General features: G+C 39.1%; 1 protein-coding gene across 1 annotated transcript in view; it reads left to right on the forward strand.

The window, feature by feature from the left end:
• LOC128738051 (ecdysone-induced protein 75B-like) overlaps positions 1–27,705 on the forward strand; it is a 134,197-nt gene that overhangs the window by 5,699 nt on the left and 100,793 nt on the right. The window contains exon 2 of the mRNA XM_053832870.1: positions 1,590–4,109. Coding sequence (XP_053688845.1) covers positions 3,311–4,109 — 799 coding nt within the window. The 5' untranslated portion in view covers positions 1,590–3,310. The remainder of the gene's footprint in view (positions 1–1,589; positions 4,110–27,705) is intronic.

Genomic DNA, 27,705 nt, shown 5'->3' on the forward strand with positions numbered 1-27,705 from the left:
CGAATATATTTTTCCAGTAAACTCTCAATTAACTTGCCAATCAATGTTGTCCCACTGCAAATCAACGTGTTTTACCATTAGTTCATATCCTATTGCATTCCACATAGAATTGTGGTGTGAGTTCTGTAAACGTTTGAATGGTTTTACACGTTTAATCAAAGGGTTTTTTACGAAAAGCATTTGACATGTCGGTACACATGAAATTAACGTGGCCCTCAGGAGGAATGATGTGAAAATCAGATCATCTCAATGTGTTTTACCTTTAAACCATGATTCGTTTTCTTATTCTAGTGATTAGCATCGGGAGAAAATCTAAGTGGTTTCCACTTTAATTGAGCGTGTCTATGTTTTCGGTGTACGAATGTTGTTCAAAATCTCTATTACGTCGAACGACTATTGGCTCCTCCCATAAGCGGAAAAATTATCTCTCAAATTTGAATGAAAGAAATGTCAACTATTTTCACATTCAAATTGCACTATAAATTTTATTTCGACAGATACGCATTTCGCCTACAACTTGCTGGCTTCATCAGTGTCTGTTTTCAAACTTTTCGAACCGATGAACAAAAACAAAAACTTATTAGGTTTGGTTATCCAACTATCAAAAATCATAATGCGCGTCCATTGATTCCAAAGAAGAAGGAGGCGCATGGTTACTGATGTCATAAGGCCACATTGCATGTTTTATGACAGTGGATAACAATGTGTCTCCATCGAAATCCAAAATAAGTAAACGCACGGTTATTTTACCCAAAAAACTTTAGAATATGGTATGAGAGCATTTTCAGTTTGTGTTTCTCGTCGAAAACCAGTTGCAAAACATGACATCGTTTCCAAGCACAAAGAGACGCGTTCATATACTATTTAACTGTAAGTGTGACAAAAAGACAAATAGAGAATTTAAATTAAATAAAAATAACCAATTGCAAGACATACTAGCGCAATGCAATAATGGTAAAATCGTTTAAACACTGACATATTCTTGTGAGTGTTTGAAACTTTTGAAACGATATAGATATTTTATAGTACGGAAATTATCTCGACTGTTAGTCATAGGCACCTTTCCAAAATTCGCTAATCATCGTCTCAAAGTCTACCTGCACGTTGCAAATTCGCAAGTTGTAGACTATACTATAAAGATTTTAATTAGCCTATAAGATTTCTTTGAAGGTCGGGTAGTGTGATGAAATCTGCTGGCACCGGCTAGCGTTCCGCACGTAAAATCTTAATCCCTTCTAAAACGAAAATCCACCCACCTTACCGCCGCCCGTGGTAGCTGACACTCAGCTGGTCCACACCACACACCAGAGCTACAACCCTTGCCCACGAGAAGCGTATACGAACCATATGCTGGACTGGAGCAGCAGGCTTTGGCTGTGGACGACGTCGCTGTCATCGTCGTCGGCAGTCGCTCCCGTCCCGCGCTCGTGGTGATTGAGAATGTGTTGCTCCTACCACACTTATTCACCACAGTCTACTCCGTAGCCTACTACCATACTCTCGCACTCGCGAATTCAATCATAAAAAGTAATAAACTTATTCAAGGTGAAATGTTGACCATGAAAATTATTTCCCGTGTCTTATTTTAGAATTTCGCACCATATAGCGCAACTAAACCCCACAGGCCAGAGAGGCAGAACCGCGGAGCATTAGCAGTTGTTTGGCTACGGTAGCAATAGCAAACCAGTCCGTGGAATGCGATTTGTGATTTTTTGGCTCACATTCGAGGCGCTACCGACCAACAAATATTAAACACGGAATCTCAACTACAACACAAAAAAAAAAAAGAAAAACAACAACAAATATTAAAAACAAACAACCCGACCCGTCAACACACATGCAGATTCCACAGGCGGGCCCCGTTCGTAGTGTGCGCTGACATTTTTGCGAACAGACAGGAATGGCCAACTGTGACTGACTCGACTCGCTCACTTGGTCGGTGGTGAATTTTTTCGACTGCTTTTAGGAATATTAATAAATCATGATATATCACACCGTCGACGGCAAGTGAAGAGTACGACGTAATAGCATCGGTCGGCTGTCGCGATCCCGAAATTTGCGGAACGAACGAACGAACTAGGGGGAAAGAGAACGAAATCGGAAAACGGAGGAAAAAATTTAAACTGACATTGAACGTGAAACCAGGGGCCCCAAGGACAGGAATGTAAAAGTTGTGCGCAATCGATTGCAGTGGGGAGCAACAGCGAAGCAAGCAGCAGCCAGCAGTCGAACTACCGAGCGGAGCTTTTAAAGTGTGGTGGGTGAGAGCATAAAGGAGGCGATGACGGTATGCAGGTAGGCCTTGAAGCACGGTCGCTCGCTGAAGGATACAAGTCCAAGGACCCACGTCATAGCAACACGCGAGCCCAATATGAGAACCCACTTCTCTCCGGGTAAGTTACTCGTGACACGCTGCAAGTACTAGTGACCTACAGAGTCGACCGTTGTTGGTCCTGCGTGACTGTGCTATAACAAATCGTAAAGTTGGAAAGGATAACGAACGAGTTCTATTGCCTCAGTTTATAGCGCTCCCAGAACTGCTGATGTGTTGTGCGGTTGCGGTCATCTGTGCTAGCGTAGTGTAAGTGAGTGCCCCGCACATACCAGCATAACTAGCAGGTGGCGAGTGTCGTGCTTTCGTGAGTGGCCCTCTCCCACTGTGTTGTTCTACCACTGACATATATACTCATTCGTGAGCGGTGGGTTACGTTCTGTATGTGCACGTTACGTTCCCTCACCGAGTTGAACCCGAGAGTTGGCAGCCTGACTGGGTGGTTTTGATGTGCCGATGTGTGTTCTCTCCTTATTTCTATGTTTTAATGCGTGATTTGCTATCAACAACACTCGCTGTAGAGTGTATGTGGCGGTGATATATACGAACGACGACAGATCTTATTTTGAGTTTCCAAAAATATTGACCTTGAACTCGTGCGCTCAGTTCGCACGTCGCAGCAAGCAAGCAGCCTGCTAGGGGGAGGCACAGGAAAGAAAAACAAGAGCGCACACAAAGTATGGTGAAAATATTCGATTTATCCGTGCCTACTCCGATGTGGTGGTGAGTTGGGCGAAGAAGAAAAAAAAACCCACAATACTTTGGGCGAGCGTGTGTTTGAATGTTGAATTATATTCGCCGAACCGAAACCGAGGCCAAGTTCAGCTCCTTTTCACGAAATGCCTCTAATTTATCAATAATAATATTCTGTCGGTTTCGAAGAAGTGAGAAGAGAAAGGAAAATGTAGAATAGTGTGTCGCTCGGTCGGAGCTAGTGTGTCGGTGTTGCAAGAAGGGTCGGAAAAAATTGTTAGGAAAATGCAGTGCATGAATAAACTTGTGAAAGAGGAGAAGGATTCGTTGGAAGTAAGGACATTTGTTATCGGTGACAAGCAGCGTATTATGTATTCACCGCGTAGTGTAGACACGAAGAAAACTGTCAAACTCGCCATTGCCGTTCCGCAGTCAGTTTCGGCGTCGTCAAGCTGCTCGGCGGCCGTACCAGTGGGTAGCAGTGGCTACCATAATCAGCCACAGGACCGCGCTAGGATTCAGATCATAGCCAAAACTTCCAATAAACTCTGTGAAAGTGTAGCGCCCGTTCAGGCGCAGGAAGTGCACGTCATCCGTGACGGGCGCTTTTATGACCTTCATCATAACCATCATCAGCCACAGCATGAACCGGCGCATCGTCCACTCCAGGCCGGTTCACCGAATCCAAGTAGTCTAATCATAACCGGCAGTGAAGTTGGAGAATGTGACGGAGCGGATCGCATAGCACCACCATTGTTACATCATCCTGCCACAACCTCCTCCGGTACTATCATTATCGATGGTCCTCATCACTCAGTGGTTTCGTCCAGCAGTAAACAACATCTACCCCCACCGTCAGCAGCGAACCTCATGGTCGTGCAGCACCATCATCAACAGCAGCAGCAGCAACAACAGCATCACCATGTGACCTCTATGCAGCCACCGCCACCGCCACCCCCTTCGGGATGCAGTAGCGGTGGCAGCAGTGGAGCGACCACCGTAGGCGGTGGGGGCGGATCCGGTATGATGCCCAAGATGATAAAAAGTGGCCATGAGGAGCCTTCCAGTTCGATGCCTGATCTAGGTGAGTTTGTTTTATTTTCTGGTTTGATAACATTACAATATTATGACGGAATTTCAATTAAAGAACTTCGTCAACGTTAACAGCATTAGCTCTAAACATTTTACTACTACATACTCGCATAAGAGTGCCATTTATATAAGAAACTCTATATAAAAATGGGAGTATTATGCGTGTAACGGCAGATTACACATGATATAGTTTTTTTTACATAATTTGAAGTCATGGGGGTATACTAGGGTTTTCATGAAAAAAAAAACATCGAAATTTAACAAGTGATTTTATTCAAATTTTGAGTACTTATTACTTGCTTAGAAAATTGTACTTAGGTTTCAGTTGGGGTCGCACAAATGGTCATTTTTCCCAACTTTTCTTTAATAATTCATAACTTCTGAACTACAGATTCGATTTTAATGATTTACAAGATTATAGGTATTTTAATAAGATTTTCAGAAAAATAAGACAATGTATCAAACCTAATAATAACAAAAATTGTGAAAATATTTGTTTATTTGTCATAATTCAGGAACGAACAATAAGGCCATTGAAGATCATTTTCAAAGTTTTTGTCACCCCCCTCTTGGATATTGGCTTGAAAAATCGGGGGGCAAAAAAATAATTTGTAGGATATGAGTTAATTTTTTTTTAAATCAGTTGTCTGTGGGCTCTACAGTCTGAAAAACTCGAAAAATGAGTGTACGAGTTGAGTTAACGCTTCTAGCACGAAATAGAAATAGAAATTCAAACAGTGGAATTTCCGAAACTCGGCCAAAAAAGTTTTCTTTCGTTTTTGTCTTTTTGTTCGTAGATTTTTGCATTAAAAATAACAACGTATTTATTAAAAGCAAGAATAGATTTGGTTTTCACGTTTAAATTTTAAGTAAAAATGCCCAAAATCCATTTTTTTTGCTCAATTAAAAATTTTTTTTGCGCGAATTATTCATGGCAAAAGGCGATAATAAGTTAGATTAATAACATTTACTACCCGACAGATGCTGACTATACATCGATGGCATCTCCAGCGTTCAAGGCAAAAACTCAAAACCGCTCTAACTGCTATAACTAATATGCACAACAATATACACTTTCCGTACGGACAGGTACAGAAGCAAAACTCTCTTTGTTGGACATAATCGTTGTAAGCCAATTTGAAAATCTATGAAACTAATTCTCTAACGGGTAAGGCCGTCTGTAGACGACCTTCGCTTTTGGAGCGAAGAGAGCCGCATACGAAATATGTTTTGAATTGACAATATGCAAAATGTGTTCAGAACAGATTTCTTGACATTTTGATATTAATATCACAACATTTTGACTATGAACTCAAAAGTTATCATCTTTCAAAAACAAAAATTCCGAAAAATTTTGAAAATAATTAAAGCGCGAATATTCTCTTTTTAACTTTTGCAGAAAAAGGAGAACTAGAACAAAATGACTGACCTTAAGGGGGCATAATACTTTTTCAATTCTAAAAAATCGAATTTTTTTTATTGTTCATATCAAAAGATTAACATTTTTAGCATGTGTTTGAAGTCGTTTCGATGAATTCCAAAAAATGACAAAGTTAGTTATTTGTACCGCTCATGTCTGGAACGATTGCATAGCGGCACAGCGCAAAAAAACTTCATTCCCATTTTTCTCGGAACCAAGTTTTTAAAGTCGGTACCAAAAATATCTCAAGAACGGCTCAAGCGATTCTCTAGCTTCTTTTTTTGGTTCAAAGCTTATTAAATTATCTTGTCTTTGACCCATCCTTTTTTCGATATTGCAATTTATGTACTTTTGAGAAAAGTTTAAAGTCAATTTTTTGGCTAAAAAAACTGAATTGAATTGAATTGAAGAAATATCTGGGTACCCGAGCAAGGATTGACAACAAAAGTATATCAAAATTATTGCATATTTTGCTGTTGATATCAAATAGAAAACATGTTTTGTTACCAACTCAAAATGACACTGATGATGTATCAGACTTTGCTTTCATTTTGTTTTCATTTTTATTGAAAGAAAATGTGTTGATAGATTCTATTTATGATGTAAATAAACCATCAATATTTAAATTAATCTATTTTTACATAATTTTTTTTCTAGTAAAATGGTTGGTTCAAATTATATGCTGATAGCAAAATTATGATGATATGATAGTAAAATGACAACTAATTCTGCTTTTTTATTAATATTGTCTAACAGCAAGATTACTATTCCGTTTGATATTTTTGATAGCAAAAGTAGTATTCAATTTAATTTCACGGCGTGGAATTTTTGCAATCAATTTTGATATTTTAACCGCTAAGTCGATTAAAATGAAATCACGAGTATTCAAAATCCGTTACATCAAGATAACAAATTTTGTTTTCAATTTGCTCTAAAACTTTGCTCGGGTAGCACGTTAGACATGAAAAACGAAAAAGATAAATAATTTCATTGGAGTTTTTCTAACCTGGCGCTCCTCCAGATAGTTATTTTTGCATGAAAATAAGAACTCAAGGTTTTTTGAGCGTACTTTCATGATAAAATAGTCATTAGCTTGATCGCACCGTTTTACGATGTTGCCCGCTAAAGGGTTAAGGATTTGGACTATACTGACAACCATGTAATACAAACTGACTTTTCCCTTGATCATCCAACCATTCACTTCAATACAAAATAGCGATCTTCCACCGTTTAGTAAACATTGCGTCTGAGTGAGCAAGGAAAACAAAAATGCATGGCATATAAATCTACTAAAAAGTAAAATTAAACAGATACCAGGGAATACAGGTTATAGTCTCTGAAAAAAGGGAAGATTCCTCACGACACAAAAACTAAAGAAAGTGACAGTGGAAACAATAGCAGGCCCCCTCCATCGGAAATGAATAATTTTGAAAAGGAAGTCTAACCGAAACAAACAACTTGAAAGTAGCTTGGGAAGTCCGAAGCCGCCCTCTTTCTGGTTTTCTGCTGAAAATAGTCTTGACTACTCTTTCGTTGGACATTCTGGCCACATGCCCAGCCCACCTCATCCTGGCACATTGCACTATCTTCACTATATCACCATATTTGTATACTTGTTACAACTCATGGGTCATGCGTAGGGCCGGTAGTACCGGTAGTACCGAAACCGGTAATACTGACCAATTTTTGGATACCGGAATACCGGTTTTGGAAAGGCTAAAACCGGTATTTCCGGTATTTTGTAATATCCTAGTTTGTCTAAACTCCTTTAAAACTTTTCGTCGAAAATGTGTCTGCTCCGATATCGAAGAAGAATTGAGTGTTATAGAAGATTGAAACACTTATAACTTGACGCTAATGCTTAAGAGATTCTTCAACTACTAGCAATGAAGAGGATAATACTGTGGGTCGAATAATTGAAGCTCTTCAACCCATTTGAGACTTCTCTGCTCTAAAAATATTACAATGTATGAGCCAGACGACGCATTTCAATTTATTTTTAAACAACTTGATATTGAAAGCCACCAAATTATTTACTTTTAACACGTCCGAGTTTGATAATAATGGAAAGAGGAGCTCTCAAATTATGAATTTAGGAAACAAGATCAGAATACGGGGATCTTTGCGCGTTTTCATGAATGGCAAGAGCCATTAAAGGATCTGCCAGGAAAGACTTTGGAATATTTTTCAAATCTTTCGAGTGATACATTGGTTAAACAAGCGGATGAAATCTCCAAACCACTATCTGCGAATAGTGGGATTGACAACAGAGAAGAGATAAGAGAAGGTATCTGTGAACGATGATGAAGAGGATGACGCCGCGAAAGGATCTTCCGGGTTTGGTACGAAGGAAAAATTCGTGAAGAGGCTGCTACACTTCGGGGAATTATGCTAGAAGTTTCAATACCAAGATTTTTTTTTCAAAACAGTTAAAATCGGGTTCTCTACTATAAATTTGAAGAAATAACAAGTAAATTTCTGACGCTTGGAGCCGTTTTTAAGACTTCGATACAAGCGGAAGTTTTGTCGATTGTTGGAAGCATTGGCAACAAAATCCGTTCTAGCGAGGGAGACAAATCGCTAAGCGTATTATATTTGCTAAAATTCTACTTTGCTAAGCAATAATATTGAAGCTAAAGTTAGAAAAATAAAGACATTTACTGGAAAACATAAACATTTCCAGTGATTTCGAATAATCTGCCAATACCGACAGCCCTAGGCATGTGTGTCTGCGCTAATATTCCGTTTTCGAATTTGGCACCAAGTATTAATCGCAGAATTTTACACTCAAAAACCCCAAGCACTCGTCGGTCGGTTCCCTTTAACGTCCAAGATTCATGTCCGTACAGGATCACTGAAAGAATTTGTGTTCTGTAGAGCGCCAGTTTTGTGCGAATTTGCAAACTACGGGACTTCAGCTGGCTAGGTAATCCACAGAAAGCCCGATTTGCGGCTGCAATTTATCGTTTCACTTCGCGGCTCATATCGTTGTCACATGTCACGAGCGTAAAACCAAGAAGCACGTGCAATTCCGTGATAATAGTCCCATTCCTTTCCACATTTGCTCTTCGTATGGCACCTTCCAAGGCAATGTTGAATAGCTGGTTAGAGAGTCCATCCAACATCACGAAAACGGCTGAGGTCTCAGCCGCTATTCTGACGCATGACGTTGACCCATCCAGCATCTCACGCATCAGCGTAATTACTTCCGTCTGAAAACCATGTTCTAGTATTATCTGCCACAGCTCATTGTGTTTGACTGAATCGTACGCCGCCTTAAAGTGCACAAACAGATTATGACTCTACAAGTTGTGCTCCCGGAACTAGTTTACTAACTGACACACGGTAAACATCTGATCCATTCTGGAGCAACCCTCACGAAAACCAGCTTGGTACTCACCGACGAAGGATTCCGCTAACGGTCTCAATCTACAGAACAGGAAACGTGAAAGCACTTTATAGGTCTCGATAGTTTTTACACTCCAGTCGATGTCCTTTGGTTTTATTCCTTCTCTCTCTACTCTCGAAATAATAGCTTCACAAGGTAATGGTAATATATACAAGTCTCATGGTGGCGGGCTGTCTAGAGATCTGCTGAGCATGTTATTTTGCAGAGTAATGAACACAGAAATCCAACAATCTAAATGCACAAAAATGAACCTGGGTATGCATGTTCCGCCATAACTCTAGAACGCCTGGACTGTTCGTCATCTTGGTGGTGGAATGGTCATAGGTGGTTTAACAAAAACGGGGAGGTGGTTTAACAAAAACGGGAACCCCTTTCAACGGGCGGAATAATTGAAAGAAGCTGCATTTCTCTGCGTTGTACAAGCGACTAGAAACAAAACGAAGGGGGGGTCTGAAGAAGTTCTTTGTTTCTCTTTCATTTTAGGCATATGTATAAGTGGCTATGAAAATAGGATCAGAGGAATGCCGATTTACAGCGAGGGAGAGGAGGTACACCTAAATGAAGAAAAAAAATTGTTTCTTGCATTGCGAATTTTCGAAGTGAAAACAGATGAGCAAGTGGCTGGAAGACTAAAGGGGACGGCGTCTCACAAGAGGGAAGGTCCAAATCAAAATTTATTAAAGTGACTTGAAAATTATGATAAACAGTAGTGGCTTTTAATTACTGCCTTGTGGCACCCCTAAACGATTAAAAAATTCTTCTAATTCTATTGAGCCCAATTTTACGCACAGTTAGGTACGATTTGAACCAGTTGATAAGGTTTGATGACACACCCAGACGGTCAAGTTTGGCTAGCAGGATACCGTTATAACTTGGGAAAGCTTGGGCGGTTCTTTATTAACTTGGTATACATGCTCCTTGTCATAAGAAAATCAGTACAAAGGGGATAAAAGTGAAGTCCCTAACAAGAAGAGGGAATAAAGGTTACGTTTCTCTTTCTGCATAGGAATTTCAAGACAGAAAAAAGATGTTCGAGTGGCTAGGCGTTAAAAGGGGGACACTGATGAATTTTTTATACGTCATATACGTATACGCATACGTATACGTTATAGTCAAACCAAGTGTTTCTTCTAACACTCCATTACTATTACTAATTACTATTCCAGCATCTTAAATGTAATGTTCCATGCAGAATGTTTTAGATAATCTGCTAATAAAACGTGCAAATTGCAAAATTTTTGCTTCTTTGTTTGCAAATCATCACAGTTAAAAAGTATTCTGATTGTGACGCGTGAAATAAATGAACAGCTTTAAAAGTCTATCAGAATTGTGGAAATTAATCTTCTTTTCTCCATGATCATTCCGAATTGTGGTAGTGTTTTCCATATGATGATTGTTAAAATCGCTAAAAAAACTAATGATCTGTTTTTACCACAATTTTTTTTTCTTCGATTGAATTGCCAAGACATGACTTTCGAAGTACAAGGATTTTTTTGCAATACGATTTTCCCGAATCGTTTCGGTCGATTTAAGTGAGTGAGTTTAATTTGTACACTCACGAGGAAGAATTGTTTTGTTTTGACATAGTTTAAAATATCGTGGATCTCGTCCTGTGGGCTATCAATTAAACCTGCATCAAATCGTCGTTTTACAGAAAGTGGCGAGCAGTCAATTGTGTAGTTGAGAAAGCAAAAATAAGTAAATCTGTTGAAACTCAAAAACTTTGTTCAACCTTCCAAACCAAAGTCTATCTGACTAGAACCGGTATGTTGAGTTCCGAGAGTTTGACAGATAATCAGTCACATTGACTTATTATTTTTACCCGAATACCGCCAAGCTTGTTATATAAATAATTTTATAACATGTCTAATTAAAGCTGATACAGAGTTACATCGTAGAAAACCCAAGGTCACAGAGCCGAATAATTGACACCTTATCAAAAGAGGCATTTCCTAGAGCTGTTTCAATCTTTCAATGTCAAGCGAGCACATTACCCATAGGTACTTCTAGTTATTGCTAGCTTATGACATCGTAATCGCTCTGATGGTTGTCGTCAAATACTGATTGGTTCAAAACTGTGTCGTTTAGCGGCGTAACATGACTGTCTAGCAGGACATTCCAGCCATCGTCGATAACGATGTTTCATCAGAATTCCCACTTCACCAGCCACCAGCTTCCGCATTGCAATTGGTTTTCTCTCCACAAAAAAGAGACTACAAGCTCTACCTGCAGGGAAAACGCACAATTTATTCCCATGCAAATTGCTCTGTCGAAACACGCCAGATTGCAATAAACATCTCTGTTCTGTTCTCGCTCTGAAACATTCCACCTAATGAAGCGACTATTTCGCAAAACTCCTACCCGGACGCCACGGCGTGACAAGTGACCACAACATTACTAAGCCGAACCGTTCTCCGGCGGCGTAACCTTCAACGCGGTCAATGGACACCGACCGACAGCGCGGCAGCAAAGGTAGCGCAGTGACAGACAAGAAAAAAAAAACGTACGAAAAAAAAATGTTTTTCGTCAACGCCTGCTCTGCTGCGTGATGTTAGACTACGCGATGGCTGAATGACCGGCTGAGGCTACTTGCCTCCAAGCTCTCCTGTTCCACCACCGATGGATGGTGGTTTATATTTATCAGCTATAAACACTGCTGCGTCGTCGTCGTTGCCGACGTCGTCCGTTGCTGGTTATTTATTTGTTTGAGCTCTGTCACCTTCATTTCCATTTTGCCGTTCCTGTCCAGTTAGGCCGCTACCATCATCAGTAAACGGAGTCACCTTTTAGAACGTTATTTTCACGTTCATTGTCGAGCAACGGCTAGTCGAAGCCGAAAAACAGTCAGCCACCCTATTAAACACGGTAGCGCACTATCGAAAAACAACGACACACAAACAGAGTGTGCTTTGCCATGCGGAAACCTTTTTTTTTCGCGTTTTTTGGCGTCATTCGATCAGTGGCTACTTTTTTTTAGGGATCTTTCGACTGGTTGACGTATTGGCGGACTGGTTGTTACCTACTGGTTACCCGATTGACCTAATGTTTTAAATACAGTTTGTATGTACGGTCTTTATTGTTCAGTTCTAGAACAAGAGCTTTTCAATCGTGTGTACTGTGAATGAGTTCTCGAAGGCCATCGTAAAGTATTGAAACGATAGCAGTAAATTTCGTCGCATTAAATTACGTCAATGTGTAAGATTATGGATCGTATTTGTTTATCTTACATGCCGTTTCCGTGAAACTGATTGCAAGGTCATGTACAATAAATACAAACAGGTTTAGTTAGCTTTCTGAGCAATAAGCTTGTTGATATACAAATATTTCCTTCATGAGCGTTCACAAATCCACATTTTATTCCGTATGAGTGATCTTTAACCTATTTCCTCTCAGCGTTGCGAAGGTCGGAAGCGGACTCTTCTTTTGATTTTAGCGAAGGCCGGAATGCTTGGGTGGAACGGGTAAAAACGAGATCCGAATCTAATGTTCTAACCTTTTCTGAACGATGAAACTATGCAAAAACTGTATAATTAGACACATATAACAATAGGCAATAGCGCATTGCAGTTGATTGATAGCAACACAGCACAGAAGCATGAGTCCCACATTAAAAACAATTGTTAAGTTTTTTCTTCCAGAAATGGTAGCAGCCATATGTATGCTTACTATAAAAACTAAGCGTTGGGACTCGCATGGCATGTTGCGTCGTCTTGTTGAAACAACAATCAGTGCCATATTCAAAATCTTTTTTGTGTGAGATTGTGGTTCTCCTTACGGAAACCAGTTCCGGATTGTGTTCCTCTGGATGCGAATGGCGCGTACCATGGCTCGTAGCTGCCAACAAAGTAGCTGGTTTGAAAAAATCAACATGTTTTAAACTAATTTCAAAAATTTAACAAAATTATCTAAAAAGCCATGTCGCAGTACCAAAGGAACACCAGAATAACTTCGGCACCATGAGATGGTCAAAATCTGTAGAAATTATGATCAAGTTTTTCGGAAAAATTTCGAAATTTGGTGACAAAATATTGAAAGATAAAACAGTTACGGCCATATTAGTAAATTTTGCTGTGGAGTCCAGCGCCTCTTTGGTTCAAAGGTACATGGGTACCAGCGAGCCACATGCCCTGGCGGGTGTTGTGGGTTCGAATCCGGTTATAATCTTAGATTATAGCTTGGTTCGACCCATGCACCTTCCAGCATTGGACAAAAGGTAGGAGTCACAACGACTACTTGTTAAGCATAGCTACCAATAACCCCCCCTCACCTTTCCGCTCTTTCCCCTCCATTCAAAAAAAAATCATTACTTTTCCTTACCGTCGCTTCATCAATTGTAGAACCACCATTTCAAAAAAAGTCATTTCAATAGTTTTTACATGTCAAGAAGGCGGAGCTACGCAAGCACCGTAAGTTTTTTCTTCTTTTTCCTACATATAAATAGTAGAAATTAATTTAGAAAGTTTTCTTCTTTTCTTTCTTTCGAAGTTTGAAAACAGACACTGATGAAGTCTGCAAGTTGTATCGAAGTACGTATCTGTCGGGAATAAATATAAATAGTAGAATTTCATTTGAAAAAAGTTTTCTTCTTTTCTTTAGTTTCATATTTTGCGCTTGAAGCTTTACTTAATATTAAACTGATAGCTTAAATTTAGAATAATGTGACTATGGATGTTTTAGTAGGAATCTAAAATAAAATCGGACTTAAAACAGAATTTGAAGTTTTAATTTGAAATTGGACTTGATACTTTATTGTAACTTGGAATTGAATTTAAAAATAAATTTAAATTAGAGTTGAAATTTGACTTACAATTGGAGGCAAAATTGAAATTAAAATTAGATTTGAAGTTGGCAATAAATTGGATTTAAATTACACTTGAGATTAGATTTCAGATCAATATTGCGAATCGAGCGAGGAGCAAATGCTTCCCATCTCACTCACAAGCAAGTTTGAGAAGCATAGCATCCAACGCTTACACCACTGACGCAAGCGTACGATAAACAATCGCCGGTGCTGTGCGCATACATTCTGCTACCTACACACCCGCGAACGCACAGCCTCGCAGCATCTTATTGCACAGTCACTCACGAGGCCAGTAACTCGTGAGCAGTTAACAGCCCGTAAGGCACACAAGATTGTAAGGATACAGATTATGCATTGCTTTTTCTTTTCTTCTTCATCCCACGCCCTCCCTTATACACGCGGTTGGAGGTGCGAGCCCGCGGTATCAGTCGGTATCAGCTGCAATGATGAACGAGAGCTACCGTAGCTGAAACACTCGCAAAAACCCCTAACAGTGCATGAAAACATAAGTGCGAGAGTTTGATAGAGATGCACATATCGGCTTGTTTGCTGAATTCTTAACATGAGAACTGACAGAACGGGGAAGCGAACATGGACACGAAATTAGGAAGTTTTATTTTAAATTGACATTTTTCGTCCTACTCTCTCACACGTTTAATTTATTTTCTGCTGCATTGTTTTCTCTTTTTCAGTCTCGTTTATCTACTTTTTGCTCAATTTTTTCTCTGTTTCTGTACCAATTTCTGGGCTTTTGTTCTCACTTTTCTTCCGTTTTTCCTCTTTTCCTCTCATTTTCCTTCTTACTGCTCCGTGTTTCCTGCATCATTGTTCCGGTTTTCTTCGTTTTCTATTCCATTTTTTCTAATTCTTATTCAGTCCTATTTTTCTTCATATTTCACTTGCTGTTTATTATTTTCTTTCCCTTTATCCGTCTTTTCTGTTCTCGTTTCCTTCGCGGTTTTTTACTCCGCAGTTTTCGTCTTTTTCCAACTCTTTTTGTCTCCTTTTCTTCGCGTTTTTCGTCTTCGGATTATTTCATCTTTTTTCTGTCACGTTTATTCTATTTTTGGTTCCCTTTTCGCTTTCCTTTTCAGTTTTCTTTGTCTATCTCGTTTTACACCTTTTTATCTTCCATTTTATCTTTTTCTTTGGTCCGTAGGTCGTCTTTTTCTTTTCTTTTTCCGCCCCACTTTACCGTTTTTTGCCCCATATTCTTCCATTTGAGCTTTTTCTCCAATTTGCTTCGTTGACTTTATCGGTTTACTTTTTTCTCTCGCTATTCTTCTATTTTCATTTGTTTCTCTTATTTTCTGTTCCCTTCACTGCTCGTGTTCCCTTTTTCTTTCTTGTTTTCCCTTTAGTACCCACTGTTTTCTCATAATCATTATCGTTATCATTCAGTCCCCAGTAGTTTTTCTTTTCTTTCCCTGTCCACTCTTTCGTCCTATTTATGAAGCCAGATTCATCTCTGTTCCGTTTTCGTTTTTTTTTTCAACCATTTCTCTTAGTTTTCGGCAGCCTTTTTCCTCTTTTCCTGTCGCGTTTTTTGTCTTTTAGGGGCCCGTTCCGGTTTCTTTCTTTATTTCTGTTACATTTTCCATCTTTTTTCGCTTTTCAACTTTTCTATTGCGTTTTTCGTTTTCGTCTGTTCCGTTCTTACATTTGCCATTTTATCCTTTTTGTATTTCATATTCATTTTTTTCTGCATGTTCTGCTTTTTGCTCCCGTTTATCCGCTATCCTGCTCTTGCATTTTCTCTTTTTCTATTCCTTATTTCCAACCCCGTTTATCCCCTTATTCTTTGCTTTCGTCGTTTTCTTTATGGTTTTTCGTCTTTTCTCATTATTCTTTATTTCTCTTCCAATCTTAATTTGTTTCTATAAAATCTTCTCGTTTTTGTCTTGTTGCTCTCCTATTTTTTTTTCTTTTTCATTTTTATCTCTTTCTTTATGTTCCGTTTTCCCTCCCAATCTTTCACGTTTTTTCTTTCGTTTTTCATTTTCTATACAGGTTTTTTCCCCTCTCGCGTCCTTTTTTGATAGATCATGTTTGTCTAGTTTTTGTGACGTTTTGCTTCGTATTTTTTTTCTATTTTTTCTTCTTCTGCCTTATTTTTCCCTTTCTGCACTTTTTCTAGAGACTTAAAGGAAACGGATTAGCTCTAGACCCATCGATAATCCATCTGTGAATATGCTAAGCAAATTTACTAACATTTGCATTGTTTGGTTCAGGAGATATGCATTTTTGAATCTGGCAAATTTTGAGAAAAACCGAATTTTTTAGCCATAACTCAGGAGCAACAAAAAATTTAAAAAATGAAAATTTTATTATTAAACAATTATAAATTGACAAACAAGGGAAAAATATTTCAAAACATTCCCAAGTGACAATATTATTTTCCGCCTTTTCTTTGGAGTTTTCCAACACCACTTAACATAAAATTGGACTTACAAATGGAAATAAATCGGTTCTAAATTTTATTTAAAATTAGACTTCGCAATAAATATGAAATTAGAATTTCAGGTCTAGCTTGAAGTAAGAACTGAAATTGAATATAAATTGGATTTAATTTGCACATGAAATTGAGTTCTGGATTCGACTTGAAACTAGACCTAAAATTGGACGGTACTGTCATATGAAAATTGATTCAAAGTGATTGTGCCTGATGGTAAAATGGATAATCTTAAAATTTATGACTAATTTCAGTCATAAATAAGTTTCTGCAACCATAAGTGCGAAAAGTATGTTGCTTGGGTAGCCTGGTTAGAGAATTAAACAAATGTATGTTAAAAGAACTGTGTCAAAATTTCTTAAAATTATGCAATTAGAAAAACATGACAGTAAAAAACTGATTGCTTCTGTCTCAAAGCTCATTTAAAAGCCATTTCACCACTTAATTTGAAACCTTTTTCACGAAACAAACGTCACTCGCTCAAACAAACAATCAGTCAAACGCATCAGCGGAGACACCTTTCACCCAATGACATTGACGGTTGCCAATGTCATTAACATCGCGTGCGAACAGCCCAAACGGTGCTCCTCCGAGGCCTATAAGTAGCCGTGTCCAAAGTGTCAATATTTATCATCGAGCTTCAGTTTTCATTGCACTCACTGAGGTATTTGTTTTCAAGCAACCGAATAGCAGATTCGTTCGAAGTTTTTCCTTCCCAACTAACGACTTTCAAGACGTAGACTTACCGGTGGAAGAAGAAAAACGGAGAAAAAAAGCAAAAAAAAAATTGTAAGCTAGCCGAGTATGTTTATATACGTTGGCATTCATGTATATGAATAGATGAAGTAAAAACGAACAACTCGGTAAGCTTCACTTTTCTTCGTATGAAAGTGTTCAAATTAAAACACGGTCTCATCAGTCGGTTTACCCCGTGCGCTGCCAGCAGTGCCAGCCAACGTTGACCGAGCGGCGAGGCCAAACTTTCTTCCGAATTTATATACGAATAAATAAGCATTAAAATGCACCAATAATAATGATAATGAAGGTAAAAACGTGAAAACGAAAAAAAAGTAACGAAACACTGAAGCAACGCGAGCACTTTCGGCTTTCATTTTCCATTAATTTTCTTCGCGAAGTTTACTGGCACTGCAATAGCAGCGCGCAGCAATCGTTTTGATATCGGTTCGGTTCGAAGCACGCCGTTTGAATTTAGTTTGCAAACAGCACGGCATGCCGGGTTCACTCAGTTCAGTCAGTGGCTATGTCATGGGGGAAATCCATAGCAAACTGCGATACGAATACATAACAACGCTGCGCTGAGGGTGATTGAAACCGGAGAGTGCCAACCCAACATCGAAAGTTCATTCGTGTTATCCTGCTTTTGATATACATACCGACTGTAATAGGTACGATGTTCCGGAGGTGTGGTTGAATGGACTGCTGGCACTACGTTACGATCGTGTGCCCATCCAGGGAAACAACATGTTCCAACTGGCAACCTTGTCGCCATCTCGCGCAGGTCTATTGAACACTTGCTCCTGTAGTTTACCAAGCCGACGCTACTACTATCCATTAGATGGCTCCACCGGTTCCAGCATGGAGGAAGCAATCTATCCTGGTCCGGGTCGTCTTGCGCCTCGAAAGTCAGTGGTGTGGGGTTTCCCACGGGCTATATGTTCCCCTTTTTCTATAGAATACGGTCGACATTATTATTGCTAGAACGGGCCGTGCTCGCCCGCTCGATGGGTGTACATTTTTTCTTCTTTTCTCCAACAAAAACAACACGATGACCCTGAACCGGCTCGTTTGACTCGACAGAGTTCGTTTACATTTCTGCGCGCTCGTCGTAGCAGGCCGGCTCGAAGCAAGTCGAAGCACAGCGGGAGAAAGTTGCTGGGAATTTCACTTTTAGTGTGGCGAAAGAAAGGGTTTGCCGGTGTCCAAGGTCTTTGGGATCCTTTATCTATTACGAGACAGTTTTAATGCAATCTGAAACTCGCATTACATCGAATTTACTGCTTCGATTCCAGTGAGGTGAGAAAATATTTTTCGAATAAAAAAATCATTTTTAAACAAAGAGTCTAGCTCAGTTTGCTCACAGTGCCTTCACATTTCTTCAGAACTCAAGCAACATCAAAACAAGATCGTTAAAAAACACACGATCGGGCGGAAAGAGAAACCTCGGAACCAAGGCAATCGGAGAGCGCCGGTTCTGATTCACTTGTTCTTGTTTCGCCTCTTTCGCTGATGCTGCCGTGTACTGGTTCGCAGGGAAGACCTACTATTCCAGAATTTTCAAGAGCACAGTCCACCGTCCGTCCATGGTGGAATCGAGCAGAAAAGCAGCTGCCTACTTGATTTTCCAGCGTCGCGGCGCGACACCCAACCACCCTATGAAATGTACGCTGTACGGCAAACGGGCGACACCTTCAGTCTTCAAGCATCGCATCACCATTAACAAGCGGCAACCGTTGGTTACTTTGTTTCTTCAACCGCCTATGCCTGGCCTGTGGATGGTAGTTAGTAAAGAACAACACAAAAGTCAACGTTCTTCGGATCGCATGGCTTGCGGCTTTCCAGCAGCGCTAACGCGCAGAAAACGGGGAGACCACGCAGGATTGTATATAAAAATATTGAATTGGTAGAGTTGATCAGAGGTTTATGACCTGAGAAAAGCTCGAAGCAAAGCACGAGCAAAGCAGAGTGAGGAGACCCTGCGATATCATCCTCGTACCGTGGCAATCAGTGGGGGTCCGTGCGGTTGCTGGTGTACGCGAAGTGCACGGGGCGCCTGTTGTTAATGACGACATGTACCAGTGAACGAGAAAGAGAAACCGGAGAAACAAGCAAGCAAGCGAGCAAGCAGAAAGGGCAAAACAATAATGTGGTTGATGATCGCAATTTTCCATGTGCGATCTTGACGCTCGGCGGCTCGGTGAACGTTAAACCTGATGATGATGATGGTGGTGGTAGGCCGTGCTGGTGCTCGTTGCTCTGGGTGCTGATCTGAACGAGAAAATTGACATCGGTGCAAAATTCTGATCGTTTTGCTGCTCGGTTATTTTGATTTGTTGGTTAGAAGTATTATATTGGAGTTTACATAAAAAAAAGATTATAATCCACAATTTTGCCATAGACAACAATTCGATCAAAGCAACTAATTTTTGAAATATAGAATATTTTACTCATTTGAACCATTTTTCGATTGGCCATATCAGAAATTTTATATGAATAACTGGTAGCATAAAATGACATCTTTTACAAAAGAGAATATTTATACGATGAACTGAAGATCAAATATGAAGTTTGGAAAAAAAAATGATTTAAGACTATTGACAATTAAAAGATATGCTTGCAGATTCCGACGGCGGGTCGTCGGCAACACCCGCGGCCGTTTCGCCCCGAATGATCTAGTGTTACTATAGATAGTTTTTGACTAATGTTTTATGAAAGAGTCTCGAATTTCTAGAGTTCGATTAGTTTTTGAGTTATGCAAAAAAATCTGTTTTATATGTAAGAGGGTCCTTATCCTCCTACCACAGGGGTGAGAGGTCTCGAACCATCCTAAAATATATTCAAGACTCCAAAATCCCTCACATGCCAAATTGGGTTCCATTTGCCTGATTAGTTCTCGAGATAAGAGGAAATTTGTATTTCATTTGTACGGAAGCCCCCCCCCCCCTCTTAAAGGGGAGAGGGGTCATAATTCCCTTCTTAAAGAGGGGAAGGGTCTCCATTCAACATAGAAAACATTCTTGCCTCCAAAAACACCCACATGCCAAATGTTGTTCCAATTGCTTGATTAGTTCTCTAGTTATGCGAAAATCTGTGTTTCATTTGTATGGGAGCCCCCCTCTTAGGGGGGCGAGGGGTCTCTAACTATCATAAGAACCATCCCCGGCCCCAAAAACCCCTACATGCAAATTTCACGCCGATCGGTTTAGTAGTTTTCGATTCTATAAGGAACATACCGACAGACAGACAGAAATCCATTTTTATAGGTATAGACTAGCTGACCCGACAAACTTCGTATTGCCACAAATTAAACTGTGTTGTTCATATATCGTGAATCTCGGATGACCTTTGTCACAATCTCGAGTTTTGCAAATTTCTGGGGCGTTCATGGGTGGTTTAATATACAAATTTTCCTCACAGTAAAGTAGAAAACAACTCCCCCCATCGCTTAGCCTGATAAAATAGAGCGGATAGCATTTAAATATTCGCCATCATTACAAACCATTTCACCGCATACCATTTTGCGGAGCACCACTTCTCGGTTGACCATAACGCGGAATATAGAGTTCATAGAGAATTCACGGAAAATGTTTTCTTGGAAAGTACCATTTCGCAGGGGTTATTCTCTCCTTACTCGATGTCGCTCGTTCGGACCCAACTGAAAGAAAGTAATAGAGGTCAGGAAAATTAAATTAACATAGGAAAATTAATAAACCAAATTGATAGTTTCTGACTAATATTTTATGGAAGATTCTAAAATGTCTCGAGTTCGATTAGTTTTTGAGTTACGCGAAAATTTCTGTTTTATTTGTATGAGAGTCCTTATCCCCCTACCAGAGGGGTGAGGCGACTAAAAGCAGCATAAAAAAATTCCTGCCTCCAAAACCCCCACATGCCAAATTTGGTCCATTTGGTTGATTAGTTTTCTAGTTATTAGGAAATTTGTACATATTTCATATGTATGGGAGCGTCCCCTTTTATAAGGGGGAGGAGTCATAATTTACCTACTGAAGAGGGGAGAGGTCTCAATGCACCAGAGAAAAAGAATTTGCCTCCCAAAACACCCACATGCCAAGTTTAGTTCCATTTGCTTGATTAGTTATTAAGTTATGTGCAAATTTGTATTTCATTTGTATGGGAGCCTCCCCCCCCCCTCCTAAAAAGGGGAGGGGTCCTAATTCATCATAGAAAAAACTCATGCCTCCAAAAACCTTCACATGCCAAAATTTTTTCCATTTGTTTGATTAGTTCTCGAGTTATGAAGAAATTTGTATTTCATTTGTATGGAAGCCCCCCCCTCTTAAAGGGGAGATGGGTCATAATTTCCCTTCTAAAGAGGGAAGGGGTCTCAATTTACCATAGAAAAAATTCTTGTCACCAAAAACACCCACATACCAAATTTTGTTCCATTTGCTTGATTAGTTCTCGAATTATGCAGAAATTTGTGTTTCATTTGTATGGGAGCCCCCCCTCTTAGTGTGGAACCATCATAAGAATCTTCCCTGGCCCCAAAAACCTCTACATGCAAAGTTTCACGCCGATTGGTTCAGTAGTTTTCGATTCTATAAGGAACATCCCGACAGACAGACAGAAATCCATTTTTATAGGTGTAGATTAGAATTGATATTTTTCGTCTTTTTCTCTCACGCGTTTTACTTTTTCTCTGTTCCGTTTTTTTCTCTTCCAGTCCCGTTTTTACACTTTTTGTTTTATTTTTTCTCCTTTTCTGAGCCGTTTACTTGATTTTTGCTCTAATTCCTTTCGTTTTTCCTCTCGCTTTTCTTGTTTGTTTCCCGTGTTTTCAGTTTCATTGTTCTGGTTTTCTTTGTTTCCTGTCCCATTTTTATTATTTTCAGTCATGTTTTTGGTCTGTTCACACGTTTTTCGTTATTTTCTTTCTCGTTTTTCGGCTTCTCTTCTTCCCATTTTTGCGTTTCCAGTTTGTATTTTCTTCTAACGCTTTTATTTCTTCTCTTCTTCCTTTTTCGTTTTAGTCTGACCCGTTTTTTCCTCTTTTTCCATCTTTTCTGTCTCGTCTTCTGTTTTAGCTCCCTTTTTCGTTTCTTCTTTAATCTTTTTTATCTTCCGTTTTTCGTCTTTTTGTCTTCCGTTTTATTGTTTTTGGAGCGTCTTATTAGAATACGAAACCTGAAATTAGAGAAAAGAAGTTTTTCCAAAATAAAAGCCATAAAAACTGTAAAATTACTTTGGTCAAGTCGTAGGCGAAATACGTATATGTATAAATATTAACAATTGAATTTAATTTGGAAAAATTTTTCTTTTCTTTAATTTCAGGTTCCGTTTAACTTTTTTTATTCCGCTTTTTCTGTGTTTCTTTTCTTTTTTTTAAGTTCCATTTTCCCGTTTTTGTTCCTTACTTTCTACTTTTATATCCCGTTTGACCTCCTTGTTCCCGTTTCCTTAATTTTCTCTACCAGTTTTCTTTTGTCTACCCCTGTTTCTCATTTTTATTTTATTTTCCTGTCTCGTTTTTCGCCGTTTTCCTTAATACTAATTTTTAACTTTTCGTTTTTATTCTTCCGTATTTTTGTCGTTGTCTGTCCCGTTTTGATTTTTTTCTTTTTTACGATCACGGTTTTCACTTTATTTCGCTTTTGAACTCCTTCTCTATCCCGTTTTTGCTTTCGTCTGTTATTATGTTCTGATTTTTCTCCTGTCACGTTGTTTTTTCTTTTCCGTTTTATCCCTTTTATCCTTTTTCTGCCCTCGTATTTTCTCGTTTTTTTCCTCCTTTTCTGCCCCTTTTTAGTTCCGGTTTTTCTCGTTTTCTGTCCAACTTTTTCGTTTTCTTGATGGTTTCTCCATTTTTTCTCGCAATTTTATTCTTTTCACTCTTTACCCTCTTTTTCTCTCTCGTTTTCTTCTTTTACACTTTTATTTCTCTTTTCATGACCCGTTTTTTCTTTCGTTATTCATTTTCCGTACCAGTTTTTATTCTTTTGCTCTCCCACGTTCTGTTCTATTGCGTTTCTTCATGTTTTTTCACGTTTTCCAATTGTTCTTTACTAATTTTTAATAGCAAACTGTTTCCTCTAAGTTGTTTGGATTCTGCTTTAGAGTTTTCTACCTTATCTCAAAATTGGATTTAAAAATGGAAATGGATGGTTTTTAAAATGAATTTCAAATTGAATTTGAAATCGCACGTGAAATTAGGCCATTACAAATATTTAAAAAAGTTTTTGTCCCTCCGGTGTTGGGCCACTGAAGGGAGGGGGGAGGGGGGTTCGAAAAAAAAACAAAGAGAATTTTTTAATCGAGCAAAAAAATATGGATTTTAGGCATTTTTACTTATGGTTTAAACGTGAAAACCACATCTATTCTTGCTTTTAATAAATACGTTCTTATTTTTCATTCAACAATCTACGAACAAAAAGACAAAAACGAAAGAAAATTTTTTTTGGCCTAGTTTCGGAAATTCCACTGTTTGAACTTCCATTTATATTTTGTGCTAGAAGCGTTAACTCAACTCGTACACTCATTTTTCGACTTTTTCAGGCTGTAGAGCCCACAGACAATTGATTTTATAAAAAAAGTTTAACTCATATCCTACAAATTATTTTTTTGCCCTCCGATTTTTCAAGCCAATTTCCAAGGGGGGGCTGACAAAAACTTTAAAATTTGCAATGGCCTTATACTTGAAGACAGAACTAAAATCAAAGTTGAAATTAGGCTTGACATTAGACTTGGCAATGTACATGAAATTAAACGTAAAGTAGCAATGTAAATTGAATATAAATTCTACAGTACAAAGCACCTCCCAGTTGACCTCCAAGTGCGACGCTGGTCTGAATAACCTGTCGTCGTATGTTCGAATCTCGGCTGGGAGAGGCTCCTAGTGACAAAAGGATCGTAGGACTAGTCGCGCAATTGTCTTGTACTCTAACAGCTGGTTGCGTGGTCTGTCGTATAATATAAAGAAGACGGAGTGTAGCACCTTGACTTTGCTTTGTTTCCTACTGAATGCTATCAAATTACATTTTTCAACGTAAAGCTCAAGCAAACCTTTTTATACCAATTGTAGAATAATTGGTTATTTAGTTACAGAACTAATTGATATCTACATTACGGTTTATCATTAGGTATAGTTTCATGTTGTCAGCATAAATAAGTATCTCTACAGATTGGAGAACTAGAGGAACATTATTAACGAAAATAATGAACAATAGAGGACCAAGATGACAGCCTTGGGGGACTCCGGAAGTGACTTGAATAGGACTTGATATCTTTTGAATTTGACTATTCGCTGACGTTTTGTACGATATAATTCCATCCATTTGACAAGTTTTAGGTCTATACCATATTTAAAAATTTGAGTAGAAGCATAGGAATCTATTAGATCAAAAGATTTGCTTAAATCTGTATATAATGTTTGAACGTACTGCATTCAAAGTCAAATTCTAAAACGGAGTAAATTATTTCGGTGGAATAAACTGATCTCTATACCATCGCTGTAATAGAATTGACCAGTTCTGTTCGTATATGTAAAATTTTCTATGATGTTCATCGTATTTAAATCTTTTCATTGGAGAGCTAAAAACTTTGATTTAACGTGCATGCTATCAGGGATCAGAATACTATCACTCAAAACAAATAAAAACATCCGCTCTGCTTCGAACCACTTACCAATCACAACCAGCAACGTTTGAATAGGTTGCCCAAAAACCGAACCCAAAAGTCTCACACGTGCACCTGTCTGTCTGTCGACCTGTTATTACGTGTGCTACCGCTTCTCCGTCATCCACCCAGCACTACATAGAATATCCGTCCGTTCGTCCATCCGTCCGTCAGTCGAGGAGGCACAGTATCGATTTTCCAGCCAGCTTCAAAAACCCAGCACGCATACGAACAAACACACACGCGGTCCTCAGTATCTCAGTGTGTCATGAGAACATACGCAATTTCGAAATGTTTATTTTCGCCGCCGAAAGAGGTTGCCAAATTTGGCCCCACGAAAATTGTCTTCTCTAGTGACCTATTTCCCTCCCGCAAGCTGATATAAACGAGCGTGTCGCGCGTTCCGCCGAATCCCGTCGTCGGGGTTGTCGTGTGCACTCTTGAGTGCGCTTTTTTGTTATTTCATTTTGATGTTGTTATTTAATAGCTTTAATCTAATTGCTGGCTATACGATGACAGTACACGCTGTCGTCAATAGCGGCAAGCTCGGATGGAGAAAAAAAAACACCTCTCATAAATGTATATCGCCACATTTTCGGCAACCCACCGGGTAACCTTCGCATTCGGTTCGTTTGACGTTCTTGTATATTTTTTGCACTCTCCTTCTTTCTGATACCAACCCGAAATCAATGTTGTGGATGGGTATCGTGCTCCACCACACACAGCACACTACTCAGCGTTCAGGCGCAGTGTGTTGGGGCTACTGTCTTTATATAAATTCAAGGTTAGTCGGTCATTGACTTTACTTCCTCGGCACGCGGTTCAAGTAGGCGGACAGGGTAGGAGGATTGGCAGCAACGTAGTAAAGCAGCAATCGAACGAACTCTCGCACACGTCCATAGCACACTTCTGTGCGCCATCAGCTTGACTCTGGCTATGGTTGCTGAGTCTTGATAAGGTTTGCAGGGACCATCAGAGCAAGGTGGTGGTTGATAAGGCTTGGAAGACGAGCGGACGAGAGGTCGAGATTGTTTGGGGAGGCCCACTCTTCTTTATACAGCTCTCTTACACACCCATACACTGGCAGTCCAGTTTCGATGGCCGGGATGGGGAACGTTTGTTCTACTCCACTTCTTCGGGCGATTGTTGTTGCTGTATGGGATGGGATATTTTTTGTGTGTCTCATTTTGCACGTACTCCTGACCGATTGGTTCGTATGAAGCGTTGCAAACAAAACACAAATTTGAGTTCCATTTGAGCGTGTAGGTGTAGGTACGGAAAATGGAACGGCGCGGCGGGATGTAGGTATTACGCGAGTTATGACTGTGTTTTTGCGTAATAAAAATTCGTGATAATTTTGGCGAAGCAGGAAATCGGTGGTACTGGGTGGGAAGTGGGTGAGTACGGCCGGAGTACGGCGGCGGTAGTACAGCGAAGCAAGATGAAACGGCATAATGAGTGAGTGCTTTTTGCTGGGATGATGCGATTTTTGATTCATTCTTTGTAGGTATCTGGGACTCTTTGTGTTTGCTGATGATGTTGATGAAAATTGTTTTAAAGAGTTCATAACACAGCTGTTCATCCATGGTCGAGAAGCTGCTTGTAGTCAAAATAATGCCTGCATAATGAATTATTGAGTTTAACTGGCATAAAATATTTTTTTATATATTCTCAAACCAACAGATTCTGCTTTAAATTTAGTGCTTAGTCACTGTGACTAAACATGTAGTTTCACACTATAAGTTTGATATTTCGAATTGCGTCCTATTTTTCAAGGGATTTACGTCGAATCTAAATGCAAATAAATCATATTCCGTAAAAAGTATTTACCGAGGTTGCTTAGGAAATCTCTTGTTGGAAACTCGTTTGTTTGTAGACAAATTATAGTACTTTTATTTACATTTACATGACATACTGCCTTCATGAACCAATTTATATACTTTTCTCTAAAAATTTTTTGGTTTGCCCAAAGTAACTCGAAATTAAAAAATCAATTACTAGTGGGATTAAATGTACGTCCTATCGAAAAACAGTTTTTATAGAAAATGTGTATTTTAACATACTGAACATTTGAAAGCGATGAAAAAATTGTGTGCAAAGTTATTGAGCAGAGCTTCTTTTAAAATTTTTTTTGGACGTATTTAAAAAAACAAAAGTTTGTATCATCCTAATAGGTGGAATCACGGGCACCTTAATAGTTAAAAAAATATTGTAAAATCACACCCTTTGAACATTTATGCATTTATTGCCTTACTGACTGTACCACACCACCGCGCAAAACTAATAGCACAGGAACGCTACTCGGACTCAAGAGCTTCACAGTTAAAAGGCAGGATAATTATGAAATTGATGCAATGATTTTATTGAGTCTAGCAGCACCACCCACTTGAGATTCGAACATAACTGGCTTGTTAGACTCGAGGCTAACTTAATCTCCGTCTCAGAAAACCCTTATATGCTAACTTTTGCGACGATCGGTTCAGTTGTTTGTTTTTGTGTATGGAGTGGTTAGACTGGAATAACAAAATTAGATAGGAGACTGCAATTGTCCAATTGCCAAAACACTCGGGTACCAACCGAGAAAGCGTTGTTTGGAGTCCCACTTGCTATTGATCGACCCAATATATTTTCGGCCTCATAGCGAAATTTCGCAATATCACCCAGTTTCTACCATGCTACTCACTAACTGCTCCTTCACTATACAAAAAAAAGTTTACGTTGGACCGCGACAGAGTCAGAGACAAGTAAAACAGAACAATTAAAACTATTGCCAAATGGTGTCAGAACCTATTGAGTAGGAGACTGTCGTCGTGATTGGGCCACGTTTTGGAATTCGCCCATAACTTTCGATTCAAAAAGAATTTTGTAAATCTAAATACATCGTTGCAAAGGTCTAAGAATAAGGTATATTTCCGGAAAGTTGTGAACTGATTGCTTGAAAAATAAAAAAGTTTGAGGTATTTACGTGAAGACAAAAAATGTCATAGTCGGGCCATGTTGTACAGGTTGGACCACCGCAGAAAATTTAGGACATACGTTTTGAAATTCTATATAGAGACATGAAAAGAATAAATTTCGTGAACAATGGCTCATATAGGTACAAATATCCTATTTTGAATTGCATTTTTGCTAAATT

This window comes from Sabethes cyaneus, chromosome 2, assembly GCF_943734655.1.
Source record: "Sabethes cyaneus chromosome 2, idSabCyanKW18_F2, whole genome shotgun sequence".
Lineage (NCBI taxonomy): Eukaryota > Metazoa > Arthropoda > Insecta > Diptera > Culicidae > Sabethes > Sabethes cyaneus.